At 42.8% G+C, this 26005-nt stretch overlaps 1 protein-coding gene across 2 annotated transcripts in view; it reads right to left on the bottom strand.

Annotated features, from left to right (window-relative positions):
- Positions 1 to 17385: 17385 nt before the first annotated feature.
- The window catches only part of ache (acetylcholinesterase), a 37970-nt gene continuing 29350 nt past the window's right edge, over positions 17386 to 26005 (bottom strand). For both annotated transcript variants that reach the window (XM_055938474.1, XM_055938475.1), the window contains exon 11: positions 17386 to 20999. In XM_055938474.1, coding sequence (XP_055794449.1) covers positions 20878 to 20999 — 122 coding nt within the window. In that variant the 3' untranslated portion in view covers positions 17386 to 20877. The remainder of the gene's footprint in view (positions 21000 to 26005) is intronic.

The raw sequence follows: 26005 nt of genomic DNA, 5'->3' as shown, positions 1-26005 counted from the left end.
GGACCATATGAAGTACTGGAGAAAATAGGAGAAGTGAATTATCGGATCCGACAGCCAGGTCGACGGCAACAGGAACAGATCTATCACATAAACCTGTTAAAAGCATGGAGAGAGAGAGAAACACTAATGGTCACATACCCTACACACACTCAGGAGGCAGCCGAAGTAAATATTTCACCTACTCTGTCCCCAGCACAAGTACAGGAAGTAAAGACCCTGATCCAGAAAAACAGAGATGTGTTTTCAGAGGTACCCGGCCGAACTGAGGTTACGGCTCACGATATCGTTTCCCTACCAGGGAGAAAAGTGAGCATGAGGCCATATCGGGTACCCGAGGCTCGACAGGCCGCGATTAGAGCAGAGACAGAGAAAATGTTGACAGCTGGAGTGATCGAGGAGTCACATAGTGAGTGGTCTAGCCCAATTGTGATGGTCTCCAAGCCCGATGGGTCTTTGCGGTTTTGTAACGACTTTCGGAAAGTAAATGAAATCTCCAAGTTTGATGCCTACCCCATGCCCCGAGTAGACGAACTACTGGAGAAAATTGGTAAAGCTCGGTACATTACGACCCTGGACCTGACAAAAGGGTACTGGCAAATTCACAGGCGGTGTTAGACGCCCTTAGAAAGGCAGGGCTCACGGCGAACCCTGCCAAGTGTTATGTGGGGTTAGGGGAAACAGAGTATCTGGGATACACCGTGGGAAGAGGGTTAATCAAACCCCAACAGAAGAAGGTGGAGGCAATTAGAGAATGGCCGAAACCAGTAAATAAGAAGCAAGTTCGAGCCTTCCTAGGGCTGACCGGTTACTACCGGAAGTTCATCCCAAGTTATGCCACAGTGGCCGCCCCACTCACCGACATGACTAGAGCCAGAGGGCCAAACATGGTCAAATGGGATGAAAGGGCCACCAAAGCATTTAGGACATTACAGGAGGCTCTCTGCTGTAATCCAGTGCTGGTGGTACCAGACTTTGAGAAAGAGTTTGTGGTTCAGACGGATGCCTCAGAGGTCGGCTTGGGAGCAGTGCTATCCCAAGAGGTAGAAGGGGTGGAACACCCCATCCTGTTTTTAAGCAGGAAGCTGGAACCACGGGAAACCAACTACGCAGTCGTTGAGAAAGAGGCGCTGGCAGTAAAGTGGGCTCTAGAAAGCCTGAAATACTACCTGCTGGGGCGCCACTTCACCCTCATCAGTGACCATGCCCCACTCACCTGGATGCATAGGGCTAAAGAGAAGAACGCTCGGGTGATGCGGTGGTTTTTGAGTCTCCAACCGTTTCACTTTGACTTGAAACACAAAGCAGGGAAGGAAATGGGAAATGTGGATGGGTTATCCCGCATGCACGCATATTTTGCTGCGGTAGCCCGACCTAGGGGGTCGGATCTAGGGGGGGAGATATGTGGCAAAGAAGGGGGTCGAGTGATAAATGGCAGATATGTGAGAGCAGAACTAATAAACGGGCTCTGCCCGATCACTAAAATGGCCACCCCAATCAGAACTACAGATCACAAAATGGCCGACTGCCAAAACTACAAGTCCCAGAAGCAAGTGGAACCCTCAGAAGGTGGAGCCAACACACGAATAAAGGGTCAAGAAAAACCAGGAAGAGGAAGTGAGGGCTGGAAAGATCTGTGAACCATAGAGAAAGAGACAATAGATATTGGCTGGATTTACTGTGTATGAGCTGGACTGTTTTGGACTTACCTGTTGGCGTTTGGACTTGGACCTACTGAGAACCCGATTCGTGTACCGAACCCTGCTATCCTTGACCTTGCCTACGACCTGGGTGGACCAGGACGGAGAGACAAACACACAGGTACTGTCCTGTTCGAAAGAACTCTCATTCTGGGGTAATTTGGTGACAGTTTCCCACTTAATTTGTGACAAATGCTCATAACCTTGAAGAGGTTTGCCACAATATATATATATATATATATATATATATATATATATATATATATATATATATATATATATATATTCTACAGACCCGACTGAATAATCGCAACCCCAACTTTTATGGAGCGGGCGGAGTGAAAAGCCAGAAGCAGGCCGTTCGACACAGTCCCCTTCCAAAACAAACCATATTTGGTTAGTAGAGACCCTACTGAGTATTTGCCACCCCACGTTAGCTGAGACAGGTAGAAACGTTTTCCCTCTACAAGCCAATATGTATCCCATGTACAGCACAGGAGGTTGGTGGCACCTTAATTGGGGAGAACGGGCTGGTGGTAATGACTGGAATGAGTAGGCGGGATGGTAACAAATACATCAAACACATGGTTTCCAGGCGTTTGATGCCATTCCATTTGCTACATTCCGGCCATTATTATGGGCCGTTCTCCCCTCAGCATCCTCCTGTGATGTACAGTCTATTACAGGGTATTGCATTGGGGGACAATGGAGGGTGTGGGGAACAAAGGGGCCCTGTGAAAAGCCAGCAGCAGGCTGTGCGACACAGTCCCTCTCAAAAACGAACCATATTTGGTTCGTAGAGACCATACTGAGTATTTTCCATCCCACTAAGCTGAGACAGGTAAAAAAGTTCTCTCTACAGCCCAATATTCTCAACATACCAGTGTCAACATAGTTTTTTGTCATTATTGGTCTCCCCCCCCCCCCCCCCCAAAAAAAATCTTAACCATATTTTACATTTGTTTTCATACATTACTTATTGCCTTTTCTTATTGACACATTAAAAGTAACCACTTATTAAAATAATATTTATTTTGAATGAGTTATCCACGTTGCAATGTTTTTATTTTGAAGGTTTCTTCATTACCATACAAACATGATGTCATAATTTGTGCTGGTGGCAGAATACTAATCAAGAAGTCACGCCAGAAAGTCCAACAAATTGATAATATGTATTTATTTAACTAGGCAAGTCAGTTAAGAGCAAATTCTTATTTACAATGACAGCATACTCCAGCCATACCACACTAGGCCAATTGTGCGCCGCCCTATGGGACTCCCAATCACAGCCAGATGTAATACAGCCTGGATTTGAACCAGGTACTGTAGTGTCACGTTCCTGACCTTATTTCCTTTGTTTTGTCTTTGTTTAGTATGGTCAGGGCGTGAGTTGGGGTGGGCAGTCTATGTTATTTGTTTCTATGTTTAGGGTTGTTAACTAGCCTGATATGGTTCTCAATCAGGGGCAGGTGTTTTACGTTTCCTCTGATTGAGAACCATATTTAGGTAGGCTGTTCACACTGTTTGTTTGTGGGTGATTGTTCCTGTGTCAGTGTTTGTGCCACACGGGACTGTTTCGTTCGTTCATTCGTGTGTACGTTCCTGTTCGTGCGTTCTTGTTTTATGTTCTCAAGTACAGGTCTGTTCACGTCGTTTTGTTATTTTGTATTTTGTCAAGTGTTCTTCGTGTTCGTCTTTCTTTAATAAATCATTATGTATTCAACCTATGCTGCTTTTTGGTCCGATCTTTGCTCATCCTCAGACGAGGAGGAAGACGAGCATTACATGTAGTGATGACTCTTGCACTGAGATGCAGTGCCTTAGACTGCTGCGCCACTCAATATATGGCAGAGGTACTCCACAACACATTCAGAAAAAATTATTGAAAGCTACAGCTATGGCCTAGGCCTACTGTAGCCCCAAAATAGTTTGACATTTTAGGTAAGCTATTTACTGTAGGCCTACTATTAACAATTACATGCATTGTGAAAGTTTGCCTCCATCTAGTTTTTGAAATTAACCTTCGACCTGCTATGAGTACTCCTTCGAGTCGCTATGCGTTGATACTACAAACATTTTAATTCTTAAGCCCTTACCATGTACAGTGCCTTGCAAAAGTATTCATCCCCTTGGCGTTTTTCCTATTTTGTTGCATTACAACCTGTAATTTAAATCGATATTATTTGGATTTCATGTAATGAACATACACAAAATAGTCCAAATTGGTGAAATGAAAAAAAAAAAATGTTTCCAAAAAATTTAAACAAATTTAAAAACGGAAAAGTGGTGCATGCATATGTATTCACCCCCTTTGCTATGAAGCCCCTACATCAGAGAGGCAACAAAGAGACCAAAGATAACCCTGAAGGAGCTGCAAAGCTCCACAGTGGAGATTGAAGTATCTGTCCATAGGACCACTTTAAGCTCCACAGAGCTGGGCTTTACAGAAGAGTGGTCAGAAAAAAGCCACTGCTTAAAGAAAACAATAAGCAAACGTGTTTGGTGTTTGCCAAAAGGCATGTGGGAGACTCCCCAAACATATGGTCAGATGAGACTAAAATTTAGCTTTTTGGCCATCAAGGAAAATGCTATGTCTGGCGCAAACCCAACAACTCTCATCACCCCGAGAACCCCATCCCCCACAGTGAAGCATGGTGGTGGCAGCATCATGCTGTGGGGATGTTTTATCAGCAGGAACTGGGAAACTGGTCAGAGTTGAAGGAATGATGGATGGCTCTAAATACAGGGAAATTCTTGAGGGAAACCTGTTTCAGTCTTCCAGAGATTTGAGACTGGTACGAAGGTTCACCTTCCAGCAGGACAATGACCCTAAGCATACTGCTAAAGCAACACTCGAGTGGTTTAAGGGGAAACATGTAAATGTCTTGGAATGGCCTAGTCCAGGGGTGTCAAACTCATTCCACGGAGGGCCTAGTGTCTGCAGGTTTTTGGTTTTTCCTTTCAATAAAGCCCTAGACAACCAGGTGTGGGGAGTTCCTAACTAATTAGTGATGTTAATTCATCAATCAAGTACAAGGGAGGAGCGAAAACCCGCAGACACTCGGCCCTCCGTGGAATGAGTTTGACACCTGTGGCCTAGTCAAAGCCCAGACCTTAATCCAATTGAGAATCTGTGGTATGACTTAAAGATTGCTGTACACCAGCGGAACTCATCCAACTTGAAGGAGCTGGAGCAGTTTTGCCTTAAAGAATGTGCAAAAATCCCAGTAGCTAGATGTGCCAAGCTTATAGAGAAATACCCCAAGAGACTTGCAGCTGTAACTGTTGCAAAAGGTGGCTCTGCAAAGTATTGACTTTGGGGGGTGAGAAGTTATGCACGCTCAAGTTTTCAGTTTTTTCCCTTATTTCTTGTTTGTTTCACAATAAAAAATATTTTGCATCTTCAAAGTGGTAGTCATGTGGTGTAAGTCAAACGATACAAACCCCCCAAAAATCCATTCTAATTCCAGGTTGTAAGTCAACAAAATAGGAAAAATGCCAAGGGGAGTGTATACTTTCGCAAGCCACTGTACCTATGTTTGTCCCCCATTGTTGCGTACCTTTCTTTGTTTGCTGAAAAACCATACTTTTTGATAAAACGTTAATCAAATACAACCACCTACTGTTTCCTCATTGCTTTCGCTCTAAGATGGGAATTCAGCGCAAATGCCCCTGTGACAATTGAATCTCAACAAGGAATCAGTCCATGGTTGTATTTGATTAACGTTTTATTAAAAAGTATCCCACTGGGCAAAAACTTCCGTTCAACTTCTAGTTTTGATTTATATTCGGTTGAGTTGTCAACTAACGTGAATTCTACATGAAATCAACAACAAATGTCACCATTTCATTTGATTTAGGTTAAAAGCTGGGTGAGCATTTTTTTAAATGCCCTTATGTTGATTACTTTTTGCAAATCCAATCAGTTGATTTACATCATCGGATAGATTTATTTGGTTGAAATGACGTGGAAACAACGTTGATTCAACCAGTTTTTTCCAGGTGGGATGAATTTCAGAAAACAATTGGGTCAAAATCGAATTAGCATTAAAAAAGATATATAAAAAAAAAGTAAAATAATCTGTCTGTTATATGCCACGTTCACGTGCTCGTAAAAATGTGGGAAATTCAGGGCCTCCCGGGTGGCGCATCACTACAGCCCTGGGTTCAATTCCAGGCTGTGTCACAGCCGACTGTGACTGGGAGACCCATGAAGTGGGTTAGGGAAGCGTTTGGCAGGCCAGGATTTCCTTGTCCCATTGCACTCTAGTGACTCCTTGTGGCAGGCTGGGCACCTGCAATCTGACACCGGTCTCCAGTTGGATGGTGTTTTCTCTGACATTGGATTAAGCAAGCAGTGTGTTAAGAAGCAGTGCGGCTTGGCAGGGTTGTGTTTCGGAGGACACATGGCTCTCGACCTTCGCCTCTCCCGACTCCGTAGGTGAGTTGCAACGATGGGACAAGACTCTTACTACCAATTGGGGAGAAAAAGGGGTAAAAGTATAAAAAATACATTCTGAAATTTCCGACATGCTAACTGGTATGTGGCATGTGTATAACTACAACCAGTTAGAAAGTGTTTCCTAGTTCCGACTAGCACGTGAACACTGCATAAGCTAGAGATATCTGTGTTTTTGCATGGGCTGCATCTCAATCCACTGCATCTGTCAATGTCAAGGTGACAGAGCTACAGCGGTGTTTGTCAGACCAGGAGTCCTCCCGAAAATCGGACTTCTCACAAAAACGTCTGAACGGTTTGGGCTACACACTAATATGACCCATATATGGAAAGATGAGACTCTCACAAACACGATGGTGTTCTGTGTTTTTTTTTCTCCCAAAATTAATTGAGGTGAATAGTGCATTTCTACATCAAAGGTATACGGGGAGTTTTCTTATATCTCTCAGATATAGGACAGACACTTCAAAACATACTTCCTTTTGATACATTTTTTGACTATCTGTTTTTCCACATATGAATCTGTTATTCAAAGCTTTTATATGGGCTTATAGCAGTAAGGCCAAATTCATTGTTTCATCAAATAAATGTGTATATCTGTCCACTAATTAGGACTAGTAAAGCCCCAATGTACTACTTTTTTTGTTGAAATCACGAAAAATAATGAATTGCCTGTGTTATAGACTGCTATATAGGTCACTAATACAGGATTAGTAAAGGCCCAGTGCACTAGCATTGTGAAAGAATTATACAAACTTAAAAATATATATTTTTCAGAGTGTGTTGCACCTCTACTTTCCGTGTATATGGTAGTGGAGATGATTTACGATGATTGGTGTGTGTGTGCACCCACACATGGCACGAGAGGAACACACACAGTGCTGCCCATTTATATGCCTAAAGATATGGGCAATTCCCGAAGTCATATTCAATTCTGTGTGCTTACACTCCACTCTTGTGGCCAAACCAATACACCACAACCTCCTTTAACATTTACTTGTTCTTTTCTCCCGATAAATTATCCTCTGTAAATATATCAATTATTCAATAGAATAGTTAATATAATATACATATAATATGATATGACTCTGTAAGACAGGTAAGAGGGAAAGAGACATAAAGAGAGAGGAGAGAGAGTGAAAGTACGGAAAGGGAGAGAGAGAAGAGAGAGATAAAGGAACACAGAGAGAGAGAGCAACAGAGGGAGAGTGAGTATTATGAATTCCCTTTACCTCACAACCCTTTCAAGTTGCACACTCCAATCCCCATCCCCCAGAAACGGAGCCTGAGATTTTAGGCCAGGGGTACCATAAACCGTCCTCATGTAACGGATGTGAAATGGCTAGCTAGTTAGCGGGTACGCGCCAGTAGCATTTCAATCAGTTACGTCACTTGCTCTGAGACTTAAGTAGTGTTGCCCCTTGCTCTGCAAGGGCCTCGGCCTTTGTGGAGCGATGGGTAACGACCGTGCTTCGTGGGCAACCGTTGTTGATGTGTGCAGAGGGTCCCTGGTTCGCGCCCGTGTCGGGGCGAGGGGACGGTTTAAAGTTATACTGTTACATTGATGCTGTTGACCCGGATCACTGGTTGCTGCGGAAAAGGAGGAGGTTGAAAGGGGGGTGAGTGTAACGGATGTGAAATGGCTAGCTAGTTAGCGGGTACGCGCTAGTAGCATTTCAATCAGTTACGTCACTTGCTCTGAGACTTAAGTAGTGTTGCCCCTTGCTCTGCAAGGGCCGTGGCTTTTGTGGAGCGATGGGTAACGACGCTTCGTGGGTGTCAGTTGCTGATGTGTGCAGAAGGTCCCTGGTTCGCGCCCGTGTCGGGGTGAGGGGACGGTTTAAAGTTATACTGTTACACTCACAATCTGACTTGTGTGAATTTGCTCAAATTGGTTGCTAGGGCAGTTGCTAGGTAAGTTGTTCGGGAGTGTACACCCTACCCGACCTCCCAGGTCACACACTTTTCTGTCTCCTTCAAGCAGTGACAGAGAAAGCTGCAAGCTCCTAAACCTCTGCACTGCCCATCACATCTGGATTTGTATCTCTGGACTAGGATGTTGTGTATGGAAGCATTTTGCTGCCGAAACTCAATTGGAAATCCAAGTGGCCAAATCAAATATCAATAGCATGTTTGCAAATCCTTTCACTAAATGGGAATGCATTTTTTGTGGCAAAATTCTAAATTAAATGCAAAAAATATATAATTTTCATAATTGAATATGCATAAATGTCTGCCAATTTGAAAAATAAATAACTAAGTGTGTTTGATATTTCATTTAAAAATGAAAAACAACTTGATTTCTCAGTTATTGTGTCAAAATTGGAAATGGAATAATGGAAAACAAATAACAACCCCTCATTTAATATTCAAATCAAATCAAAGTTTATTTGTCACGTGCGCCGAATACAACAGGTGTAGTAGACCTTACAGTGAAATGCTTACTTACTTACTAACCAATAGTGCAACAAAGTTATTAGGTGAACAATAGGTAAGTAAAGAAATAAAACAACAGTTAAAAAAACAGTCTGTATACCGTAGCGAGGCTATAAAAGTAGCGAGGCTACATACAGAGGTAGTATGTCCACGTAGATATGGTTAAAGTGACTATGCATATATGATGAATAGAGAGTAGCAGTAGCGTACAAGAGGGGTTGGCTGGTTGTGGGACACAATGCAGATAGCCCGGTTAGCCAATGTGCGGGAGCACTGGTTGGTCGGCCCAATTGAGGTAGTATGTACATTAATGTACTGGGCTTAGGAGTGTGTTTACAGGCTAGGTTGGCAGCTCATAGAAAGGATTAGTCTGTGTGTGACAGGAAGATACAAATACCCATGTTAGCTAAGATGCAGAACTTAATATTGAAGTTAGCATGCCAATAGAACAAACTCAACAACAACTGAATGAAGTTGGCTTGCACTAGCTAGCACTACTAGCTGGCTAGCTAGCACTACTAGCTATTATGGCTAATTGGCTATTATATGTATCTAGCTACCGGTAGGTTAGTAGTTATCTGGCTAGCTGGCGAAGAGGCACTACTGGCTAACATTACTGGCTAACGTTAGCAGTACCAACTGGTACTGTTAGCAGTACCAGCGTTAGCAGTACCAACTGGTACTGGCTAGCATAGCTAGCTAGCTACCTTAGCTAGTTAGCTACCTTCACAACAAGACACCATCGTGGAACACCTTCTTGTAATTTCACATTTGGAAATAACTAACAATTAGCTGGATTACTAGCTTGCATGGTTATAGATAAGCTTGCAAAAAATGATGCTCTAAAGTTACTCTAGTGGGGATCACTAATGGTATGTAGCTATTCAAAAACAAAGGACTTATCTGAAAGCATTTCATCAGACTATATAGTGTAACATCACATGTACAATATAATATTTTGTTTCTTATTTTGGCCAGCTCTCACACTGTGTGTGCATTTCCCCTAAACAATGAGCAAATGTAGGACATGTACAATCCCATATTACTTGGATAGGTAAAGAGGTAACAGTATGCTTGCAACTAACAGTATTCAGTCAAGGAACAGCTTTACTGCTCAAGAAAATATGGTGTCACAGTACTGAAGGGGAAGAGCAGGCAGGTGTGTTTCCTATCTCTTGTGGGGATACCCTGATGGTGCCATGACAAACAGTTGAAATTGAAAGTTTACATGCACTCAGGTTGGAGTCATTAAAACTCGTTTTTCAACCACTCCACAAATGTCTTGTTAACACACTATAGCTTTGGCAAGTCGGTTAGGACATCTACTTTGCGCATGACACAAACTTTTTCCCCAACAATTGTTTACAGACAGATTATTTCACTTATAATTCACTGTATCACAATTCCAGTGGGTCAGAAGTTTACATACACTAAGTTGACTGGGCCTTTAAACAGCTTGGAAAATTCCAGTAAATGATGCCATGGCTTTAGAAGCTTCTGATAGGCTAATTGACATAATTTGAGTCAATTGGGGGTGTACCTGTGGATGTATTTCAAGGCCTACCTTCAAACTCAGTGCCTCTTTGCTTAACATCATGAGAAAATCAAAAGAATCAGCCCAAGATTTGGCCAAGGTGTATGTAAACTTCCGACAACAACTGTATATGACAACCAACAGTTTATATAAAGGCTGTTGGCCAAAGGGTTCCCTCTCCCTCCACACTGTCAAAGGTTGCGTCAATCAAATCTGGTATCAGGATAAAATGTGATTCAAAGTCACCAAATATACTTTAAGTATTTTTATTTAACATAAGCTCAGAATGGTAAATGCAATTTTCGTATATACGGGTTCACTGTATCACCACGCAGGGTAAAGCAGAGAACTGACTGAAATAGTACAGACATCTTCTTTTATACTGTGACAGAGGTAGTTCCAACTTTAGAGTTGGCCTGTCACAGTAGAGGCTTAGCGTGGTTTAAACTTGCTAGCCTATCGGTGGTGCCCAGACACAGCACTCAGGATTCAAATGTCCGGAATGATGTTTGTGAAGATTGAACTGATTTGTTGGTTTCTACACATTCCTCAGTTCCTGTTTTCTTGTTATTCAGCATTTTCCCTACACATTCCTCAATTCCTATTTTCTTGTTATTCAGCATTTTTCCATCTTGTCTCAACCTTGTGGTTTGCACAGTCGACACCCTAGATTAACAACAGCTTTTCTGCAGTCACACTATAAGGCATATATTTATGTTAAAAAAGAACAAAACCATCCTTCACAACACACACAGTCACTGTCATAATAAATATACACTGAATTAGGGCTGGGCGATGAATTAATATCAATAATTATCGAGGTAATTTCTTCCCTCAATAACGATATAAAAACGTGTATATAAATTTTCGATAATGTCGATATGAATAATTAGGTACAGCAGTCTATTTCACCACTGTGACGCAGCAGGAACGCGCGGAGAAGTGACAATATGCACGTGGAGAGGTATATGCCCACTAAAAAACACTTAGCACCTCGAGTGATGGAGTAGCCACTATTAAGCACAAAAATGTGTGATGTAGGCGAAAACAGTGGCAGTGATAGACATGGAGAAGGAGCAGCTTCCAACGAAGAAATTAATGATAAAAATGGTTCAACTGTTTCAGTTATTTGAAGTCCGACAAAGAGCAGAGCAATGTTTGGTGCAAATTATGCCGTAGACAGGTGGCTACCAAGTCTGGTAATACGACAAACTTTTTTCACCATCTGAAGCAAAATCACTCTTTGGAACGTGCAGAATTTTTTAGTTTGCGCCACGGTATTGATAAACGCCCGTCAAGCACCAGCCAATCTAGGGATGTTCGCCCGAAGCAGTCAACACTGACAGCGTTTATTTCCTACAAGCAAACATCAAAAAGACACAAAGACATCATAAATGCTTTGCTAAGGCCATGCTACGACTTAGCACAGTCGAAAAGGAAGGTTTCAAGAGGCTTATCAATTTAATTGACCTCAGGTACTTACTCCCTGGCCACAAACATTTCTCTCACACCGCACTGCCTAAACTCTACACCGAGTGTAGGGGAAAAGTTGAGGAATGGCTCAAGACAGATTTGACGTATTTTGCTACTACTACCGATCTGTGGTCTAGTCGCACATCAGAGCCTTATCAACTATCAGAGCCTCACTATCAACTATATTGACAAAGAGTGGTATCTTCTAAATAAATGCCTTCAAACATCATACTTTCCCGACAACCACACGAGTGAAGCTATAGCAGAGGGGCTCATTGACTCTCTCGCCTCCTGGGGACGCAGTCAAAACAGACACGTCGGCATTACAACAGATAGTGGTGCGAACGTGTTTTGGACATCGTCTGCACTTGGCCAATGGTAAGTAACCTTGTATATTGAAGTGATTGGTTAGATTAAACTAAATGTGCATTTTCTTTCATCAACTGATTAAGTTAAATATTACATTTGTACATAACTAAAGGGATAATTGTTATTTTAACATTTTATTAAAATCTCTTGATTTCTCTTAGAGAGAGTAGGTAGAGACAAACGGGTGGATCGAGCAATTGGAGTGTGTAAGAAAGTGGTAGGTGCCTTTTCCTATTCGTGGAAAAAGATGAGAAACCTGGCAGTTGCTCAAAAAGAACACACAACCTATCCCAGCACAATTTGGTGACAGTCGCCTACCAGGTGAGGATCACGTCAAAAGATGGTGCGAAGAGTAATGGAGCAGGAGATAGCCATTTCACAGGTCTTGTCCAGTGACAAGAAGACCCGGCACTTAGCTCCCGCCTATACTGATATAGATGTTCTTGAGTCCATCAACCAGGCATTGACCCCACTCCTAGAATTCACAGATGCTCTGTCTGCTGAGTCTTATGTCAGTGTGTCTTACCTGAAGCCAGTAATACACCGGTTCAATAGAGGTCATGAAACCTGATGATGGTGAAACAGAGCTCACCCAAACCATCAAAACGGTAGTCATGGACTATCTGAATGAGAAATATGATGACCTAGCCACAGATGACCTGGACATAGCATCGTTGGTCGACACTGGGTTTAAAACACATTACATCATAGAGGAGAAGGTGGGCCACATAAAAGCAAGAGTTGTCTCAGAGGTGGTCAATGAGGGACATGAAAACCCAAGCCCAGCACAGGGAGACGTTGCTGCTGCTTCACCACAACTGCCAGCTAAAAAGAGAAAGTCACTGGGCAGTTTTTTGAAAAGCCATACTCCACCACCACAGGTCTTACTGAAATCCAGCTGGTAGAAAAGGGACTCAGCTGCTACCTTCAGTCTCCTGATGCTGACAGTGAAACCAATCCACTGGACTGGTGGAAGAGCCACCAAAAAAACTTTCCCGAAGTCAGCCACCTGGCAAAGCGCTACCTGTGCATTTCTGCGACCAGCTCCCCCTCAGAGCGTGTTTTTAGCACAGGTGGCAACATAGTGACCTGCCATGGGGCAGCTTTAAAGCCAGAGACCGTAGACAGACTTGTCTTTCTTGCTTGTAACTTGTAAGACAACTACCCCAACATAAACTGTGATGTGCCATTTAGGCTAACATTTATAATGCATATTGACTTGCACTACTTCATTTTTTTTAATTTCTTGCTCATGACTTGTAAGGCTTTACCTTTTAAACATTTGATTAATATCGTGATAATTATCGTTATCGAATGAAAAAATATATACACTGCTCAAAAAAATAAAGGGAACACTTAAACAACACAATGTAACTCCAACTCAATCACACTTCTGTGAAATCAAACTGTCCACTTAGGATGCAACACTGATTGACAATAAATTTCACATGCTGTTGTGCAAATGGAATAGACAAAAGGTGGAAATTATAGGCAATTAGCAAGACACCCCCCAAAACAGGAGTGATTCTGCAGGTGGTGACCACAGACCACTTCTCAGTTCCTATGCTTCCTGGCTGATGTTTTGGTCACTTTTGAAAGCTGGCGGTGCTCTCACTCTAGTGGTAGCATGAGACGGAGTCTACAACCCACACACGTGGCTCAGGTAGTGCAGTTCATCCAGGATGGCACATCAATGCGAACTGTGGCAAAAAGGTTTGCTGTGTCTGTCAGCGTAGTGTCCAGAGCATGGAGGCGCTACCAGGAGACAGGCCAGTACATCAGGAGACGTGGAGGAGGCCGTAGGAGGGCAACAACCCAGCAGCAGGACCGGTACCTTCGCCTTAGTGCAAGGAGGTGCACTGCCAGAGCACTGCAAAATGACCTCCAGCAGGCCACAAATGTGCATGTGTCTGCTCAAACGGTCAGAAACAGACTCCATGAGGGTGGTATGAGGGCCACCCCCAGGTGGTAAGTGTAGGCAACAACACGTCTGCCAAGCTGATCCTTAACACTGGGGCCCCTCAGGGATGTGTACTTAGTCCCCTCCTTTATTCTCTGTTCACCCACGACTGCGTGGCCAAACACGACTCCAACACCATCATTAAGTTTGCTGACAACACAACAGTGGTAGGCCTGATCACCGAGAACGATGAGATGGCCTATAGGGAGGAGGTCAGAGAACTGGCAGTGTGGTGCCAGGACAACAACCTCTCCCTCAATGTGAGCAAGACAAAGGAGCTGATTGTGGACTACAGGAAAAGGCGGGCCGAACAGGCCCCCATTAACATCGATGGGGCTGTAGTGGAGTGGGTCTAGAGTTTCAAGTCCCTTGGTGTCCACATCACCAACGAACTCTCATGGTACAAACATACCAAGACAGTCGTGAAGAGGGCACGACAACACCTTTACCCCCTCAGAAGACTGAAAAGATTTGGCATGGGTCCCCAGATCCTCAAAAGGTTTTGGCGCTCCGGTACCGCTTGTCGTGCGGTAGCAGAGAAAACTGCCCTCTGATTACAATTAAGAGAAAGACGTGCCACTCTGTTCTGGGCTAGCTGCAGCTTAACTAGGTCCTTCCTTGCAGCACTGGACCACACAACTGGACAATAATCAAGATTAGACAAAACTAGAGCCAGTCAGATGTGCAGCCAGACTTATTAGCCACTCCTTTTGCCCCATCTCTTTCAACCATACAGTTTTTCAATTCCTCATAAATCCATGGAGCCTTAACAGTTCTAACAGTCAGTTTCTTAACAGGTGCATGTTTATCAATAATTGGAAGAAGTCATTTCATAAATGCATCAAGTGCAGCGTCTGGATGCTTCTCATTAATCACACCCGACCAACAAATATTTTTAACATCATCCACATAAGTCACATCAAAATCTTTTGTATGATCTCTTATAAGCTATTTTAGGCCCAGCTGTTGGAACTTTGGCTTTCCTGGATATAGCCACTATGTTGTGATCACTGCATCCAATGGGTACAGATACGGCTTTAAAACAAAGTTCTACAGTATTAGTACAAATGTGATCGATACATGTGGATGATCTTGCTCCTGTAGTGTTTGTAAACACCCTGGTAGGTTGAATAATAACCTGAACCAGATTACAGGCACTGGTTACAGTAAGAAGATTCATCTTGAGCAAACAGCTTGATGCAAACCAGTCAATATTCAGGTCCCCAAGAAAGGAGAACTCTCTGTTTACATCACATACACTATCAAGCATTTTGCACCTATTATTTAGATACTGACTGTTAGCATTTGGTGGCCTATAGCAGCACCCCAAAAGAAAAGGCTTTAGTTGTGCCAAGTGAACTTGCAACCACAACACTTCAATACCATGGAGTGCTGCATCAGATGACCTGGCCTCCACATTCACCCGACCTTAACCCAATTGAGATGGTTTGTGATGAGTTGGACCGCAGAGTGAATGAAAAGAAGAAAACAAGTGCTCAGCATATGTGGGAACTCCTTCAAGACTGTTGAAAAGCATTCCAGGTGAAGCTGGTTGAGAGAATCCCGAGTGTGCAATGCGGTCATCAAGGCAAACGGTGGCTACTTTGAAGAATCTCAAATCTAAAATGTATTTTCATTTGTTGGAACACTTTTTTGGTTACAACATGATTCCATATGTGTTATTTCATAGTTTTGATGTTTCACTATTATTCTACAATGTAGAAAATAGTAAAAAATAAAGAAATCCTTGAATGAGTAGGTGTGTCCAAACTTTTGACTGGTACTGTGTGCCATTCAGAGGGTGAATGGGCAAGACAAAAGATGTATGTGCTTTTGAACAGGGTATGGTAGTAGGCGTCAGGCACACCGGGTTGCGTGTGTCAAAAACTTCAAAGCTGCTGTATTTTTCACGCACAACAGTTTCCCGTTTATCAAGAATGGTCCACCACTCAGAGGACATCCAGCCAACTTGACACAACTGTGGGAAGCATTGGAGTAAACATGGGCCAGCATCCCTGTGGAACGCTATAGACACCTTGTAGAGTCCATGCCCCAATGAATTGAGACTGTTCTGAGGGCAAAAGGGGGTGCAACGCAATATTAAGAAAGTGAGGTCAATGGTGACTTGTAAAATATATATTTTTGTATTTCATTTTCAATACATTTGCCAAAATATGTCATTATGGTGTATTATGTGTAGATTTGTGAGAGGATAAAATCTATTTGGTCAATTTTAAATTCAGGCTGTAACACAACAAAATGTGGAATAAGTCAAGGGGTATGAATACTTTCTGAAGGCACTGTAGTACAGCTTCGCCTCTTTCTCTCTGATCCAGATATACTTAAAGAAATTAAGAGTACCGATATTTCTGTCTGAGCATAGCTAGCAAGCCCAGGCAACCTCTTCCGCCTCATGTTACCAAAACCCGGTCCACTGTGTTTGATTGCATTTTCGATATGCTAGACCTGTCAACGGAACAATACATTTTTTAAAAATAGCAAAATGAGGCATTGCGATTGATTTATCTAATTTTAATGAAAAATTGGAATTTCGCCAGTCTTAAGTATGAAAAGCATTGTCAATTGCTAATTGAGAATTATCTTTAGTTTTGTAATAATTCATGCCATTAGAACAAGCAAAGGATTTGGCAAACATTTAAGTCATTTAGCAGACGCTCTTATCCAGAGCGACTTACAAATTGGAAAGTTCATACATATTCATCCTGGTCCCCCCATGGGAATTGAACCCTGGTCCCCCCGTGGGAATTGAACCCACAACCCTGGCGTTGCAAGCGCCATGCTCTACCAACTGAGCCACACGGGACCACAAACATGAGAAGTGATTCTTTCATTTAAGCATTTACTTTTGATTATACACTTTACTATTTATTTTTCAACGTGGCAGACATTATGCATACTCAATCATGAAAATCATAATGCAATATCTTTTTTTGCATTTCAATTCAAATGTTGTCACAAAAATGCATACCCATTTAGGAAAAGGAATTGCAAACATGCTGTTGATTCACCATTTGCCCATTTGCTTTTCCGATTGAAATGTGTATATTGTTCTTCGTACTTTGTTACTATTGCCTATTGTATGTTGCCTCTGTGTTTGCGGTGTTGTGTAATGTGCAGGTAGCATATACATTCATACAGTCCTTCCCTTGTTAATAGCCTTGTTGCTCTACTTGTGCCATCAGTTATTGTATTGTGTACAGTGTATTCTATTACCCGTTTTCTGTTCATTAAGAATCACTAGCATTCCACGTCCTTTCCACATACATCTCCATGCACTGTTCCTGTGTGTGTGAATATAGTTCCCTGTGCGTTGACTCTTGGGCTGCCTTATTCACCTCTAACCGTGGGCGGTGTCAGTGGGTCACAGACCAGCAAACACGTAACCCGTGTTGCGCTTTCAGTAAGGAAAGGAAGAGAGAGAGCAATAGACTCGGTATTAGAGGTAAGCAAGCAAGGTGTCTTTATTTTGTTGCAATTTGACAAACAACAAGCTGGCATTCATGAATACATACTTCTACAAAAGCCATTCTAATGTATTATTTAAAGTACTAGCGACTGTAACAAATGATGCATAAGTAGTAGTACTGTAATAGTACAGTAGTGTTACTAGTATAAACTGTATATACTATATACAGTAGATACTATGCTATATATACCCATAATACTGTACATACTCTATATACTGTTTAGACTAGTATACTGTAGTAATACTGTTGGATTGAAAAAGGAAAAATAAAAATAATAATATAACAATTCAAATAAAAATATGGCACTCTTTATATATATTATATTGCTTTGTCAATCTTCATCGTCATCATCATACAATAAATGTCATATATTTAGTTATCAATGTGTTATATTATTGCTAACATCAACTGCAATTTCAAAGCTATAATAATTGTAATAATAATCAAAATACATATCAGGACATCAGGGGTATTATATTGTTACGGAAAATAACTCATAAATTTGGAGTAGAATACAGAGAGGGGGGAGGGGGGTTGTTGCTCTGAACATGCATAAAGGGATATCATTGGAGGAGCGAGGGTAAGCAGGCCCTCTTATTGGAAAAGAGGTGCTTGAGCAGCTGTCACTCAGTCATCATCGGAACACTCACGCAGCCAATCCATTCATACACACATGCATTCTGTTCATTCAAACAAAGTGGATGCGTCCCAAATGGCAACCCATTCCCTATATAGTGCACAACTTTTGACCAGAGCCCTTTGGGCCCTGATCAAAATTAATGCACTATGTAGGGAATAGTGTGCCATTTGGGACTTAACCAGTATCTAAATAATTACAGATAGTCTTTGACTTTTTTATTTTATATATATATTTTTTTAAAGCTAGACTACTCTACTCCAGTCGTCAAATAGGAGTTGTACATGCCGGTGAATAAACCAACCATAATGATTCGCTGAAAGACCCACTGATCAATCACAAGGCTGATCCTGATCCCTTCCACAATGTCAACAAACGCAAGTTCAAATAAATATGACATTACACATATGACATCACAAAAGTATGACATCATGCAAAAACTGTATAGAGATGGGCAAATGGACACACAGACAAGTAGAGAAACACAAGTAGACAGAGAGACAGAGGTGGACACCGATGGACAAACAAGCCAATAAACGGTAGAATCACAGTGACAGACAATTAGACACACATACAGAGAACACACAAAGACAGATAGACAGACGGACGGATTGATCATGTCAAAGTCCCTACGAGAGCAGCCAAACTCGGAACAATCTCAACAGATACGGAAGTGATCGATAAACACTCCAGACTCCAAACACTTATACTCTGACATCTGTAGTTGGTTTAAACCTGAAGAATGCAACTGCAAAATAAAACACTGAAAAAGAGTAATAGATACCCACACATATTGTACGTATATGTCACATTAATGATAAATAACCTTAGTATAGACAAGATTGGAGTACTTAACCCTGTTTTCTTATTTCCCTCCATCTTCCCCTCTCTTTTTATCTTTACCCTCTCTCTCCTCATTTCCCACTCACCCTTGCTCCATCTCTCATTCCCCTCCCTCTCCATCTCTCCTACCCATGCTCTCCATCTCTCACCCTCCTCCCTCTCTCTCCATCAGCCACTGCAGCAGTGCAGTACAGCCCAGCCAGGCCTGTCAGTCTCATAGCCAGCGAATGGCTGACGCAGCATCCTGTCATTTCACTGGAACACTGAATTACACACACACCGACAGACACACACTGAGTGAATTACTTCAGTCTCCATTAGACTAACGAGAACTGTTCGTCCTCTGGGGACATGGAGAGATGGAGGAGAGAGAGATGGAGGGGAAGGTGGAGAGAGAGATGGATAGGACAAGAGAGAGAGATGGAGGGGAGCGAGACACATCGACCCGTTGGCACGGAGATAATATTAGTAGTATGCACACACACACACCCTCACGCCCACAAAATATAATACTTTACTGCATTCTGACGCTAGAACAAACAACAGTGGGTGTGACTGACATTCACAAGTGCTTGGCTACATATAGGTGATTGACAGAGGTATGTGGATATATACTGACAAGTGCATACAAACACTATCTCTCTCTCACAAGCCGAAACACACACACACACACACACACCGAAACACACAGAGTGGATTGAGAAACGTGCACAGAGTTCAGCGATGAAGTTCAGCGATGAACAAGATAGACATGTGTGACATATAACATGACTACATGTCTATCTTGTTGATCGCTGGACTTGTGAGTATTGGTCCTCCGTGCACGTTTTTCAATCCACTCTGTGTGTTTCGGTGGGTGTGTGTGTTTTGGTGTGTGAGAGAGCGATAGAGTGTTTGTATGAACTTTGTATGCACTTGTCTGTTTATATCCATGTAGTGTAACAGACACACACACACACACACACACAGTCTAATAGTTTTTTTTCAGTGTAGTTCTTTTCTAACCCAGCACACAGGGATTTACATGGCTCCAGATTCCTATAATAAATGATCTGAGGTTTTAGGTTTGGACCCACCCAGAATACATCCCAAATCCCACCCTATTCCATGTACTACTTTCGACCAGAGCTTAGTAGTGCACTATGTAGGGAATAGGGTGTAATTTGAGATGCAAAAGAAGACGCTACACAGACACAGATTGTATTTCTGAATCCCACCCTTTTCCACATGGAGTGCACTACTTTCAACCAGAGCTTAGTAGTGCACTATACAGGGAATAGGGTGTCATTTGAGACACAGGAGAAGACACTACACAGATACAACAACAGATCACCTAACCAATACAGTCAGAGAGAAAGAAAGAAGGATAGAAGAACGGGGGGGAAGGACCGATATACGAGATAGACAAACGACAAGTGAACGGATACATGGTTAGACAGTGGAACAGTGGTCATAATAGCTATTTTAAATAAAGATCATTCAAAATAAGCAGATAGCGAGATTTGTATCAACTGGAAAATAATAAAGTGAAGTAAAAAAAAAAATAAGAGTGATGTGGAACACAGACGTTCAGTCGTACCACACTTCCGCGCACACACATACACGCATGCCCACGGATGCATGCATGCATACACACACACACACTCACACAGTCTTCAGAGGTACTGTAATGACACACCTTTGAAATGTTCACCTTTTCACAGCCTTCATCAATGACCACCTCCTTCCATAATACATTTGATGCTGATAAATTGTCAGCTTATGGATGTGTTTTAGGCAGCCAAACATCTGCAATGGAAACAACAAAAAACCACACAGAAAATATGATTTGTGATACAGTAAATGTGATTTTGTGGGGGAAAGGAATTCACTGTTTGGCCTTCATTGAGTTAAATTGCAAGCCTTTAACAAATCATATCACATGAAGAAATGTAGGAAACTATGGAAGGACAAGGTGTTCATCATCTCTTTCTCTCTCTCCTCAGAGGTCAGTGCAGCGCTCCTGCTTGCTGTAATGGTCGAACTGGCTCTTCCAGTGCATCATGTAGGAGGACCAACGATGGAACTCCACCTTCCACTGACGTTCCGCCTCATCTATGTTATCTGGGGAGGAGAGAGAGAGAAAGAGAGAGAGATTACCACAAGTGAAAGACAGGGTCACCACTGTCACCTACAGATGGAATCACACAATATCACACAAAATCCGAAAGGAACCCGAGAGACAGTGGGGAAGACCCAGGAAGCGACATTATCCCTGTTTATCTGACCAGGGGTCATAGGTCAGGAAACTAACCAGACATGTTTCACACAGACCTCTAACAGTAAAACACAGTGGCTTTTGGGGTTTGGAACATTTCCAATGAAAAGTTGGCATTATACTCATGTTTGGGTTTTTGGTATACAAAGATGGATCACACACACACACACACACACACACACACACACACACACACACACACACACACACACACACACACACACACACACACACACACACACAGTGTCGAGTGGCTATTGACATATGTTCAGTTTCTCACAGCAAAGGCCTTCTGGGAATACTGACAAAGGAGGAGGGAAAGAAGGAGGGATGAAATAGAAGTTTTGTACATAATTATATATATATTTTTTTATATGCAAAATAAAAGGATAAGAAAGTAGAGAGAAAGGGAGTTTTAGAGGCTTCTCACTGCGCCAGCCAAGATTGAGAATGATTTAAAATACCAAAGAGAGGATTGTTTTGTATAAAATAAAATAAAAAATATATATAAATAAAAAAAGTTGTGAGATAAAATGATATTAGCAAAAAGAAGGGAATTCAGATTGAAAGGAGAGTGGATGGTGAAGTCAAAAATAGAAAAAAGGTCTAAGTTTGGAGAGAACAGAGAAAAAGCACGAGGCCCTAGAATGAGCTAAATAAGGCCTGGACAGCGGTGATGTCATAGAAGAGAAATAGAACTAGAGATGGTGTGGAAGGACCAGAGGGGTTCCGTGATTCCCTTCATCCTGCTAACCTTTCTGGCTAAGTCTAACATTTTCTGATCTGATAGTCTACGTATTGATAATTAGCCTGTATTGTACACATTCACAGCTTAAAGCTGAATTGCAGTAAAACGGCAAAATTAGAAAAGGTGATAAAAGTTAGTTCAAGAAGGAAAAAAGTATGGAGAGTGAAGTCTTGACAGGTTCGGATGGTGCCTGTGTGGCCGATGTGAAATGGCTAGCTAGTTAGCGGTGGTGCGCGCGAATAGTGTTTCAATCGGTGACGTCACTCGCTCTGAGACCGAGAAGTAGTTGTTCCGCGGCTTTTGTGGAGCGATGGGTAACGATGCTTCGTGGGTGACTGTTGTTGATGTGTGCAGAGGGTCGGGGCGAGGGGACGGACGTAAAGTTATACTGTTACATTGATGCTGTTGACCCGGATCATTGGTTGCTGTGGAAAAGGAGGAGGTCAAAAGGGGAGTGAGTGTGGCCGATGTGAAATGGCTAGCTAGTTAGCAGTGGTGCGCGCGAATAGTGTTTCAATCGGTGACGTCACTCGCTCTGAGACCTAGAAGTAGTTGTTCCCCTTGCTCTGCAAGGGTCGCTGCTTTTATGGCGCAATGGGTAACGATGCTTCGTGAGTGACTGTGGTTGATGTGTGCAGAGGGTCCCTGGTTCGAGCCCAGGTTGGGGCGAGGAGAGGGACGAAAGCTATACTGTTACACCTGCTCTTCTTGCTGAAGGCCTCTATTCTTGTAGTCGAGTTGAATGGTACTAGGGAGGGACAGGTTTGATAATGGTGATCGTGGTGCTGGAGTTGACTAGATGGTCCTGGCGTTCTCAATCCTCAGCTCTCTGTGGAAACTGGACGACTCCTCCACTAGCAATGTGTAGCACCCACTTGGGTGATGCTTCTTCTGCTGCCGAAAGGGCTCACCACACATCAGTCCAGTGTATAAAGTCACCCTCACTAAGAGGGAGCCTTCTGCCATCTCCACACTTCAGTCCTCTCACTTTGGGTGGTTGAAACTAGAAGCCGGTGCTGAATGATTTTATGCAAGGTGAAGCTTACTGTCTGGCTGCCGCCTTGAGAGTGCCGACCCAACTTTGCTATTTTGTGACTATTTTGGCGTTTATCGTTATCGTCTTGCACTAAATGTATCTGCTATCATTTCATATGATCGACAAAAACTTTTGAACATCAGATCGGAAGTTACTAACCTCAATTTCGGCTTCAACTTTGACTCATCCGCCCTGGGCTCTTTATGTCCCTCCGATCCAATCTTTGGGCTACCCAAGAGGAAACACCAGCGAAAAAGAGGCAAGAGATCGGGTGTCCTGTTGAGACTAAGGGAAAACCGGCCACCACTTCCCTCTATTCTATTGGCCACTTAATAATGAGATGACATCCGATCGTGGATTTGCTATCAACGGGACTCTCGTAACTGCAATATTCTCTGTTTTTCTGAAACATGGCTTTCGGATAAGATACCCCGCATGGCTATCCAACTCGATGGATTCTCCATTCTTCGAGCAGACAGGTCATTGGATTCAGGGAAATCCAGAGGTGGAGGGGTATGTCTCTTCATCAACAACAGATGGTGTGCAGACTCTAGTGCAGTGGAAGTCTACCTATTGTTCACCCATCTTGGTATACCTGATGGTCAAATGCCGACCATTCTACCTCGTAAGAGAGTTATCTGTTATCGTGACTAATGTACATATTCCACCTCAGGACAACAACAACAACAAGCTGGCACTTAATAAACTGTACGAGGCTATAAACAAGCAGGAAACAATGCACCCGGAGGCTGCTTTTCTTGTTGCCAGCGATTTTATTCCACGTCAATGCATTTTATGCACGTGAACTCAATGCATTTTATGCACGCATTGACAAAAACAACACCGATCCGTGCACGAGGGTCCCCGCCGTCCCAGAGGACTGGGCGATTTCGCTCTCCGAGGCTGACGTGAGTAAGGTTTCTGATTCTGATCAACACTTGCAAGGCTGCAGGGCCGAAAGAGATTCCAGGACGAATTCTCAGAGCATGCGCAGACCACCTGGTAGGCACCTTCACGTTTATTTTCGACCTCTTCTTGTCCCAGCCTGTAATCCCCACGTCTCAAGCTGACCACCATCATTCCTGTTCCCAAGAACTCTAAGGCTACCTGCCAATTTGCATACCACCCCAACAGATCTACAGACGATGCAATCTCAATTGAACTTCACACTGCCCTCTACCACCTGCACAAGAGGAATACCTATGTGAGAATTTTTCCACATTTTGTTACGTTACAGCCTTATTCTAATATTGATTTTAATTCCCCTCATCAATCTACACACAATACCCCATAATGACAAAGCGAAAACAGGTTTTATAAATAAATAAATAACTGAACTACCGTATGTACATAAGTATTCAGACGCTTTGCTATGAGATTTGACATTGAGCTCAGGTGCATCCTGTTTCCATTGGTTATCCTTGAGATGCTCCTACAACTTTATTGGAGTCCACCTGTGGTAAATTCAATTGATCGGACATGATTTGGAAAAGCACACACCTGTCTGTATAAGGTCCCAAAGTTGACAGTGCATGTCAGCAAAAACCAAGCCATGAAGTCGAAGGATTTGTCCGTGATCTAGTGAAGGGTACCAAAAAATGTATGCAGCATCGAAGGTCTCCAAGAACATAGTGGCCTCCATCATTCTTAAATGGAAGAAGTTTGGAACCACCAAGACTCTTTCTAGAGCTGGCTGCCCGACCAAACTGAGCAATCAGGGGAGAAGGGCCTTGGTCAGGGAGGTGATCAAGAACTTGATGGTCACTCTGACAGAGCTCCAGAGTTACTCTGTGGAGATGGGAGAACCTTCCAGAAGGACAACCATCTCTGCAGCACTCCACCAATCAGGCCTTTATGGTAGAGTGGCCAGACGAAAGGCACTCCTCAGTAAAAGACACATGAAAACCTGCTTGGAGTATGCCAAAAGGCACCTAAAGGACTCTCAGACCATGAGAAACAAGATTCTCTAGTCTGATGAAACCAAGATTGAACTCTTTGGCCTGAATGTCAAGCGTCACATCTGGAGGAAACCTGGCACCATCCCTACGGTGAAAGCATGGTGGTGCCAGCATTATGCTGTGGAAATGTTTTTCAGAGGCAGGGACTGGGAGTCAGAATCAATGGTAAGATGAATGGAGCAAATTACAGAGATCCTTGATGAAAACCTGCTCCAGAGCGCTCAGGACATCAGACTGGGGCGAAGGTTCACCTTCCAACAGAACAATGACTCTAAGCACACAGCCAAGATAATGCAGGAGTGGCTTCGGGACAAGTCTCTGAATGTCCTTGAGTGGCTCAGCCAGAGCCTGGACTTGAACCCGATCAAACATCTCTGGAGAGACCTGAAAATAGCTTTACAACGACACTCCCCATCCAACCTGACAGAGCTTGAGAGGATCTGCAGAGAAGAATGGGAAAAACTCCCCAAATACAGGTGTGCCAAGCTTGTAGCGTCATACCCAAGAAGACTCAAGGCTGTATTCACTGCCAAAGGTGTTTCAACAAAGTACTGAGTAAAGGGTCTGAATACTTATTTAAATGTGATATCAGTTTTTATTTGAAATAAAATTGCTACATTTACTAAAAACCTGTTTTTGCTTTGTCATTATGGGGTATTGTGTGTAGATTGATGAATAAAAAAACTATTAGCTAGCTAGCTAGTTTAGCAAACTAAACAAATCGATCTGGCATCAATTCTGCCACTCTGTTGGCCAAGGCAACTAGATACTGTATATTAGATAAAAATGTAACGCGCTATCAAACACACCCCAAACAACAACAACACGTAAATCAACTAAATATGCACAATATTTTTCCAGAAGCTCTCAGATAACTCCGCCATTACAGCGCCATGGCTACGGGCCCATGGGCTGTGGTCAAAAGTAAAGCACTATATAAGGAATAGGGTGCCATTTGGGAAGCAACAGTCCTATCCTTCTCCATCCAATCTGACCCTGGGTCAGTTTAGCAGGGACGTGTTGTAGCTACTGTAGTGTGTGCTATGCGCTTTACTGACCATGCACAACTTTCCATTGCAAAACCAAACAAACCACACCATCTCTCTCTCT

The sequence above is a fragment of the Salvelinus fontinalis genome, chromosome 11, assembly GCF_029448725.1.
Source record: "Salvelinus fontinalis isolate EN_2023a chromosome 11, ASM2944872v1, whole genome shotgun sequence".
NCBI lineage: Eukaryota > Metazoa > Chordata > Actinopteri > Salmoniformes > Salmonidae > Salvelinus > Salvelinus fontinalis.
This window is presented reverse-complemented; position numbering and strand designations above follow the sequence as displayed.